The sequence below is a fragment of the Trachemys scripta genome, chromosome 5 (assembly GCF_013100865.1).
Source record: "Trachemys scripta elegans isolate TJP31775 chromosome 5, CAS_Tse_1.0, whole genome shotgun sequence".
Lineage (NCBI taxonomy): Eukaryota > Metazoa > Chordata > Testudines > Emydidae > Trachemys > Trachemys scripta.
Genome location: NC_048302.1, coordinates 120,789,985 through 120,799,892, shown reverse-complemented (window position 1 = coordinate 120,799,892; position 9,908 = coordinate 120,789,985). Strand labels below are relative to the sequence as shown.

The window sequence follows — 9,908 nt, the reverse complement described above, 5'->3', positions numbered from 1 at the left end:
ATGTTCCATTCTATATGCATCCGAAGAAGTGGGCTGTAGTCCACGAAAGCTTATGCTCTAATAAATTTGTTAGTCTCTAAGGTGCCACAAGTACTCCTGTTCTTCTTTTTGCGGATACAGACTAACACGGCTGCTACTCTGAAACCTGTAAAAACAAAAGAGTACCCCACTTTATAACTTCAAATAAAAATAGCCTTTGGGGACTTTGTGCCTTATTTTAGTTCGCTGTGAGGTATAATTTTTTTCCTGTGTGTTCATTAGGTCTACAAACATGGAGCTTGGCAAATACAGCAATATCAATGAAGAGAAGGGACCCCTAATTTGTAAAGCAGGGGTTCTCAAACGTCATTGTACCACAACCCCATTCTGATAACACAAATTACTATGCAACCCTAGTAGGAGGGACCAAAGTCTGAGCCAGGGGGTGGGAAAGAGGCCAAAGCCCGAGAGCTTCAGCCCCAGGCGGGGGGCCTGAACCCTGACACCCAGGGCTGCATCCCTCGGGCTTCTGCTGTGGGCCACGGGCTTTGGCTTTGACCCCAGGCTTCTTCATTTTGGACAGTGACAATAGATGATTCAATTCCTATTTCTAGTCTGTTCCACTATTTCCATATTGTCCAAATGCAGCCCTGTTAGTATTGCAAACTAGAAGGGTTGGGGAGAAATGCTAAACTGAAACACACTTTCTCCAATATTTTTAAGTATTATGGGGGGAAAATACTTTAGGTTGTTTTGTGGGTTTTCTGCATCAGTTAATTTCTTTAACTCTTTGACCTGGGACAAAGCTAAAATTCATTGTATCTTTTTTCTTTTTTCTAGATATGCATTTTTATTTGAAGTACTTTATCTTTGTAAAGGGGGCTAGTGTCCTGAATCCTTTTGTGACAGGTATGTTGTTGGAGACTGCATGTAATCTTCCTCCTGGACCCTAGTGTACACTTCAGAGTATTTTCCCCAATTGGAGGCACAGGGATCTCAAATGACTTTCACTAAAATGGTGCTTTGTGAAGCTACTCTAATGTGTGAGCAGTAGTCCCTGCCCTGTGTGAAACTACAAAGACATCATGCAGCCTACTACTTGCCTTCCCAAATACTTCTAAGGAAAATTTATTTAGTCCCACAAATATATGTAGCTTCAACCCCAGAATAAAACATACACAATATTTAATGACCCCAGTAATACAATGTAGCCACCAAGTGACCTTTTTAGCTGTAGCCTCCTTTTATCAGTTTTCTTTAACCTAATCCTGGCCCTGATGCAATAACTTCTTGAGTGGACCCCAAGAAAACATTGCTGGTGGAAAAGAATGGAGAGAGACTGTACAGTATTAAAATATCCAGGAAAGCCCTTCCCACAGAGTAGTAATAATGGAATCCTTAGGGCCCCCACAAGCTACAAACCAGACCACTAGAAAATTCTAGTAAAACTCCACTTGAAGATGTTCTCTTCTTAGTTATTAACCTAGGCACCAATTCTTCAAAAGTTATGCATGTGTGTAAATCTTACATACCAAGTAATCCCACACTATGAGCAGTCCCCTATAAGTGGGTACATGTGTCTTTGCAGGATTGGGGTCATAATTCTTCACATTTAACTTCCCCTCCACCTCTCTTCCTTGTTATGAAAGGAAGAAACTGAGTTTAAAGTTGCCATTGAAAGTGCTCATGAAGGCAGTAAAATTGAGAATGTAGTAGTTGTCTGTTGACCAATGGTCTATCTCTTCTGCTGGGCAGTTGCAGATGCTTCAGTGGGCAGGGGTGTGTGTGGTGTTTTTTAAGAACATAACTAGGGTTGGCAGAAACTTATTTTTTATGTTTAAGCATTTTTTAATTTTTATCAATTTATTTTCATAGTTGCAGAAAATACTAAGGGTCAGACAATATTTAATAACTTTCATTGTTGTACACGGTGGTGTTGTAGCTGTGTTGGTCCCAGGATATGAGAGACAAGCGGGGTGAGGTAATAACTTTTATTGGACCAACTTCTGTTGGTGAGAGAGACAAGCTTCCGAGCTTACACAGATCTCTCCCTTTCTTCAGGGAAACATACTCAGTGTCACAGCTAAGTAAAAGACGGAACAGATTGTTTAGCATAACTAGCTGACGCATATTTAAGGGACCATCTGAGGTGAAGTGGCCTGTTAACACCCCTCTAGTCATTGGGTGGCCTGTTAACACCTCTTTAATCATAATTTTCCTGTGAGTTCATAGAAAACAAGTAGTGACTGCCTGGCCTGACCCCACAGTTGTTATCGGGGCATTTAGTGCACTGGATGAGGCACACCGTATGTGATACGCATATGTAGGACCCATGAATCTTGGAAATGTGTGTTGTGGGAGGTGTTGATCATTGTAGCAGTGGAGATGTCTGCAGGTTTTGCATCTGTTCTGGCAGGGTCTGATGCGGCTTGGAGTTTGTGTGTCCTGGTCTGCAGGGAGCTTGCTTCTGATGAGGAGCTTGGAGAGGCTAAGGTGTTGTTTGAAGGCCAGAAGAGATGGTTCAGGAAAGATTACTTTCAGGATGGGGTCCCCATTGAGGATGGGTTGTAGCTATTTGGGTTGTAGTGTGGGGTGTTCAGTGACAACTAGGGGTTGGAGGGGTTTTTATTTCTTATTAAGCAAGTTTTCTCTGTGTATTTGGGTGGTCTGTTCTATGATGCAATCTTCTCTGTTGGATAAAGACATTGGGTTTATGGCTTATTACAACAAGCTATAAACCACTAACAACCCAACCATCCCCTCACACCCCAGCTAGCTTCCTCCCCCCCCATCCTTTTCCTCCATATGACTGGAGGGGTGTTAACGGGCCACTTCCCCTTAAATGTTCCCTTGAAATGTGCATTAACTAGTAACGCTAAACAATCTGTTCCACCTTGTATTTAGCTGAGATGCTGTGTACCTTTTCTAGATCGAAGGACGAGATCTGTTACCTCACCTACCGTGTTTCTCTAAGGTGGTGTCTATGCTGCCACTTTCAGCGCTAAAACTTTTTGCCGCTCAGGGGTGTGAAAAAACACACTCCTGAGCGACAAAAGTTTTAGCATTGAAAAGCACCAGTATAGACAATAAAGCTACCACTTCTCATTCGAGGTGTTTTTAAATCGCCGGGAGAGCTCTTCCCCCGGTGATAAAGCGTGTCGACACTGCCTACATCACAGCGCTGACGTGGCCATGCTGTAATGTGGGTGGTATAAAAGTACCCTAATATTAAATAACAGTTGACATTGAGACTCAGCGTTAAAACTTTATGACCTTTAAAACACAAATTGTCAACATATGTCAAAATATACAAAGTAAATAGCCTTAAATAAAACTTCAGTAAGTTCTCAAGCAGCATTTTTCTTTCTTTGCCTATTTATAAATTTCAATTATTGGTAGAAGTATTTTTTTCCCATCAGTTTGTGTGTACAGTGAAATTAACACTTATGGATTAAAAAATGTAATCCTTCTGGACCTAAAAATAATACAGCACAATGGTCAGTTTGGCAATAACAGGCCTATGGGGAAAACTGATAGTCTGTCATGCATTGTGAGCATTAATATCCATTATGAATTGTCCTCTTATCTAGTATTGGATATTAGAATGAATATTAGAATGTAATCTTGCTTTTTAAGTTCTTTACTATGACATCTCATTACAATTAACTCTGTGGGTTATATATGCAGTCTCTTAAACTTTAGTTTTCTCAGCTTTCCCTTAGGCCAAAAGTCAGAATCTGGGAATGGGCAACAGGGGATGGATCACCTGATGATTACCTGTTCTGTTCATTCCCTCTGGGGCATCTGGCTTTGGCCACTGTCAGAAGACAGGATACTGGGATAGATGGACCTTTGGTGTGACCCAGTATGGCTGTTCTTATGTCAAAACTTTTAGTAACAGCAGCTTAAAAGTATAGGCTTTTTAAAAAAAAATAAAAATCCATTTTTAGTCACTTGCTGACTTTAAAAGGTGCTGAGTACTTAGCAGCTCCCATTGAAGTTAATAGGCACTGTTAGGTGCTTAGCATTATTGAAAATCAGGCTACTTGTGGGCTGTAGTCCACGAAAGCTTATGCTCTAATAAATTTGTTAGTCTCTCAGGTTCCACAAGTACTCCTGTTCTTTTTGCGGATACAGACTAACATGGCTGCTGCTCTGAAACTTCAGGTACCCACTGCTTTAAATCTTGGCCTTGGTTTTCCCACTATAGATGCACCCAATCAATCTTTCCTGTGCCATATATTATTTTATAAAATCGTATTACAGATTATTCTTTTCACTAATTTGAATAGTCCTGATCCTTTTGAGATTATTCCTTAAAGCAAACAGAGTGAGTTCATGCTACCATCTAATGCTTAGAGGTAGATGGCTTTCTGCAAATCTGAATAAACCAGGCAGCCGAGAATCATATATATAGTTCAGAGATTGTTGCAGAAGAGAGGTGGTTTGTTTTGTTTTTGTTTTGTTTTTTAACAAGAAGTTGGGAATCTTTGCTCCATTCAGCAAATTCTGAGATCCTAAAATCTCCAGTCTGAACTTGTTTATACCCACAATTTTACATTTCTTCTGATATTGAAGATGACCCGCAAAAGAGAATTTGGGGTTGTACACTTGTTTCTTTCTGATATATAAACAGACAAAAGTGGGTTTTTAAAGACATTTTTCTGCTTAGGGTTATTAGCATTCTTGGCCCTTAGTTGAATGCATGCTGCTCAGTTTTTTCTTTCAACTGTTTGTTGTAGACATTTGTGGTTTTTTAAAAAAAAAAAAAAGTTAAATAAAAGTCTTTTAAATAGAATTTTAAAAAACACCACTCTTCAGTTAATCAGGTTTAATTTTCATGGATTTTTCCGGTGTCATGAATTATTCTCTGGTAATCCGTTAGTCTTCCAGGGCAGACAAAACTTGAATTTCTAATTTTCAGCATCAAACAGCAAAACTGTGCATAAACCAGCTCTTCTCTTTTGTGAGTTAGCCAGGCCCTAGTGAGGGAGAGGCCACAGCCTTCCAAGAGATTATGCAGATTGTTTTAGGAGCAGCCTAATCAGAGAGGACTTCAAAATGGCTTTTTGAATTTGTGCAAGGAATATATAGACTCGAATGCTCCTCTCCCTCTGGCAAACTGCAACTGGCTTTTCTAATCTGTAACTTTTACTACGTTCTCAGCACTCTGGCCAGTTCATAACCATCATGATCACAGCTATTGATATGATTGGCCAAGGTGCAGAAAACGCCCCATTATTTATGTTTAGCTTCTAGCCACCTTCAGTGGAACCACGTTTGGCAGAGAGATGTGGTCAAGAACCCACCTTTCCCAGTGCTCTCAAAGCAAGATACTTACGTGTCATGAGAGAGTGACAAATATATTGGAGGAGGTGGTGAGGGAAACGATACCAGTGAGATTCTGCTCCAAACTCGGCAAGTTTGGAGCTCTGCTGCCCACCTATAAGTTATTGGTGGACAAAAAACAATCTCTTATGTCTCAAAGCAGAAAACCCATTCTCCTTTCTTCTCTCTCTCTTTCCTAATCTTTCCTGTAACTCAGATAGCTAAAAATTCAGACTTTCTGGAATGAGTCATCTCTGGGTTAAAACCAAGCAAGAAAAGTTGTAGCCCCAAAGAAATTTTTTTTTCAACATTATGAGAGAGAATGGGGTTGTAATTGTATGAGATTCCATATGTAACCTTAACTGTAGGGTTTGCGTCTGTAAATGGAAAAGCTGTATACTATTAATCTGTGTTCAGAGAACTTTATCAAATAAGACACTTGCCAAAAAATTAACCTTTGACTGTTGTAGCAATGCTTCTCCACTTTGCTGTTATGAAAACTTGTGTAGCACTGGTGAAGTACTAAAGATAAATCATAATGCTGCATTTTTATCCTTGGTTTGTAAGGCTCTGGTACTTTGCTGTTTGAGTCATAGGAGTAGTGTATAGAGGAGAAAAAATATCTTACCCATTGTGAAGAAGCTACCAGTAAACATAACAGGAAACTATAAGCTTATGCAACTGAATTTTTATTTATCGTTCTGTTAACCACAAATTTGCAGAGGGAATCATATATTACTACTTAGAGTGCTATCGTATGAGTTATTTTTTTTCTAGTTTTCCTGAAGAATGTTTCAAAATAAACTGTATTTAAATTGCTTTTGAGTGCGTATTTGGAAGCCTTTGCTAATGTCAGTGTATCTACTCAAGTAGTTATTTTCAATCTATTAGTCCTAAATTGAAAGACACTTAGAAGTCTGAATAATTGCAAAGAGTAGACTTCAGAAGAAAGTGAGCAACTGGACTCCAATCTGAATTTTGCAGGTATAACAGAAACAGAAAGAAAAATATTTTTTTTTAAATTGTTAGAAGCATCATCCTTAAATGTGTCTCCTAATTAAGCTTGCCTACAGTTTTACAAATGCAAGCTTTACAATTTTCCTTGCATGAATAGGTATCTTCTGCATGTCAGTTGAAAAGTTGGTGTAATGAGGACTTTAAAAATATGGGCAGGATAGGGTTTTGGAACTTGTTTCCTTTTGAGTTCAACTCTCTTCAGCTGGCTTGTGTTGGTGCTGACCCACTCTGATATGATGATAGTTTCTCAGTAGTTGTTGAAATATAGCCATCTCCATAATACAGATTATCAACTCTGCTTCCATTGAGAGATCTGGCAGGAATTCCCAAAGGTAATCAGGTTTGATCCTGTGGCAACTGCAGATGTGGCAACTCTCCAATACCTATTCTTCTTCTTTTGAGTGCTTGCTCATGTCCATTCCATATTAGGGGTGTGTACTCACCACATACACCAGTGCCAGAAGCTTTTCCCTTAGCAGTATCCATAGGGGACCGGCTCTAGTCCCCTCCAGAGTGGCGCCCACATGGCAGGGTATAAGGAGCGCCGCTGGCTCCCCTCACCCTCAGTTCCTTCTTCCTGCCAGTGACAGTGCTGGAACATCCACTGCTTTGGCTAGCGTTAATTATTCTCCGTTCTTGCGAACTTTGCAGAACCTGTAATTTAGTTGTATATAGTTAGTAGTTGAATTAGTTACCCTTAGTAGTAGTTCTTAAAGCCTTCCCCAGGCTTTAAGCCCTGCAATTGCTGCCCTTGCCCATCAGCAATCCCCATAGCAGCTCTCTTAGGTACTTGGGCGAAGGGCATATAAGCAACAAGCATTGTACGTGAAAGTCCTTCAAATCCAGGACTAAAAAGGAGCACGACAACTGCCTTGGAGCGCTCCTGATGGAGTCGGCACCAGAGCAAAGGTCTGACTCAGTACCGAGCATCGGTGTGGAGTGCCCAGCTGGCACTGTCCCTAGGCCAGCACCATTCCCCCTCCATGGCTCTGGCCAAGAAGCCGAAGAAGACTGAGGGGACGATCTCCTACATCCCGCAAGAGAAAGGAGAGGGCTGGGGGCAAGCCAAGACCTGCGCTGGGCAGCTCAACACCCCTCACTCCTCTCTTCCCCCACCCGCCGGAAGTCAGGCTCCAGCTCAAGGTGAGCGGTGCAGCCGATCCCATACCTTGCCTGCGTCCCTGGATAGCGACACAGACCTCCATCAGCTTCAGGTGCCATAGATGCCCGAAGCTCTGCAGGCAGCTCAGGAGATCCTGATGCTCTCGGTGCCACTCATACCGGCTCCAGCGGTACCCAGGTCTCAGGGTAAACCTGCCTTGGGACCTCCGCATACATCCCCGCCTCAGCGGCACCGTTCCCCATCGCGAGGGACGTCCCGCCACCGCTTGCCCCCCCAAAGTCGTCATACCTTAGAGCCAGAGAGGCTGGTTTAGCGGAACCCTTTTCGGTCCCCGGACTTTGGGCATCAACAGCAGGATTTGAGGCGTACCTCGCCAGTAGCCTGACGCAGAATCACCGAGGCACGTACCCCCCCGGCAGGAACACCTAGACCGACCCCTCGCGTTGCCAAGAGCTCGGGACTGATCGGGGGACCAAAGCCACTGGTCACCAGCATGCTGTCATCAGTCTCCGAGACAGGGATCACTGTATTCGGGAAGAGCCTCCCGGCAACCGAATCATGATAGCTCCCAGTCCCACTCAATTGAAATCAGATTTTTTGAACTAGCTCTACTTTTGGTCTGGTGCTCAGCTACTACAGTTATGGGGAACCAATAAAGACTCTAGATAGCTTTTGTTGTTCACCTCTCTGACGTCATCCCAGTTGCTTTGCTTATCCCTAATCTTTAAGGAGTGTAGAAGAGTGCATCTTGTATGCTGAAAAAGCATCTTCTCAACTAGATATAGAAGTATGGCCATGACACACTGGGTTCCTCAGAACTACTCTCGGGAATTTTGTATTGAAATTGCATGTTATCTAATGAACATTCTGGTCTGGAGAGCTTGGGTCAGTCTTTCTTGATGGATCATTGATGCTGCAAGCACATTTTTGTTCTTTCTCTCATCTCTTGCCACCTTTGTTTTAGTCATTTGCAGGTCTGATGGAAGATAACCTAATGGCCTGAAGAAGTAGTCAATCTGTAGCTGGATGATATCTTGTAGTTAAATATAGTTGAATTGGCTAGGATGTGCCATCTGATCCAGATGCAACTCACCATCATGTCCTGCAGCATGCCTAAAAGCACTCCTGAGCTCCTTTATGCTGCTCATACAGCCTTCAAGGCAGTCTGCATCAATTAGGGCCTTGAAGGACCAGAATCTAGGTTGCTGGGCTTAATCTGGTGCAGATTAGTGTCAGTTTAGCTCATTTCATTTGACAGTAATGCAACAGATTCACTTATTACTACAAGAACAATAGCTGAACTGCTGCCAAGCTATAAGGACATTTTGGGGCAGAACAACTTTGGCAGCAAGTTCAGACCCCTTCATGCTAGAGACAGGCAGAGCAGCCATATCGTCATCTTTATGGACAAAAGCGTTGCTTAGTTCTGACATCAAGACACACATCTAAATTCAGATAATTTTAGATTCTGTTAGGGAATCTATTCCCCTATCTAGGGATGCCCAAATGTTATTTTCTTTCCTTCTGTAAGCTCCAACTTCTGGGTTCCATTTGTTTTAGAGACACCCACATGTAGCTATTCAGTTTCCATATATTTGAATCTGGAGATGGGTATCTCCTGGAGAAAAGAGAATTACTTGTCTGTAATTCTTGCTCACTGAAGATGGTCAGTTTTGGATTAACAGTCCCCAACCCTGACTCCTACCCCAAGTTTGGTGGTTCTGTAATTTGTATGCACACATAATTGGTTCCTTCTAAGAGTTACCACTTCTTCTTTCAAAGGAAACCTCATTTGGGCTTTTAGGTTCTTTCCCAATACAATAATAAACTGACATTGGATTATAGGTGTTGGGAGTAGGACAGCATAGCAAGTGTTTGAGACATACCTTTTGGATGCCTCAGAGGCTCAAATCTTAAACTATGGGAGTTCCTGACTGGTCTCATGCAGGAAGCGTTGACTCAAAAATGGGAATCAGTAGAGATGGCTGTACTTAAGACAGCAAGAATTACAGGTAGGTAATCTTCTCTCTCCTTTTCTTTATAGGTTTGGAAGAGCAACATTCTAAGATACTGAAAAATCTGGACTTTTAATTGTATACTTCCTAAAGAAATATAAGGCATTGAAAATTGTAGCCTCCTTGCAATTTATTTTATGGTATCTGTACCTCTTACTTTTTTCTGTATTTTATATTCAAGAAACACCATGAGCACAGTAAGTATTTTCTTAATGAAGTAAATGCATAACTGATATCTCGTTCTTTATCATTTTTAGACTTGTAGCCACTTGTGCCATTTCAAAACATAATGTGTGGTCTGAACAACCTGAAGAAAATACAGATTGTAATACAAGTAAATTAAGATGCCATGTAATCCCATATTCTGCCCTGATTAATGTCTCTAGCTATTGTTAGTTATTACTCCAAAAAAAACCTTAACGTTGGGAATAGTCCTGTTTTTGTCC

The 9,908-nt window shown here is 41.6% G+C and overlaps 1 protein-coding gene across 7 annotated transcripts in view; it reads left to right on the top strand.

The window, feature by feature from the left end:
- The window catches only part of RNF4 (ring finger protein 4), a 39,760-nt gene that overhangs the window by 10,390 nt on the left and 19,462 nt on the right, over nt 1–9,908 (top strand). For 3 of the 7 annotated variants that reach the window (XM_034770991.1, XM_034770989.1, XM_034770994.1), the window contains exons 2-3: nt 820–888; nt 9,492–9,659. The exons of 1 other annotated variant lie outside the window; for it this stretch is intronic. In XM_034770991.1, coding sequence (XP_034626882.1) covers nt 9,600–9,659 — 60 coding nt within the window. In that variant the 5' untranslated portion in view covers nt 820–888; nt 9,492–9,599. The remainder of the gene's footprint in view (nt 1–819; nt 889–9,491; nt 9,660–9,908) is intronic. 3 more of the 7 variants (XM_034770992.1, XM_034770990.1, XM_034770995.1) reach the window with 2 other exon arrangements.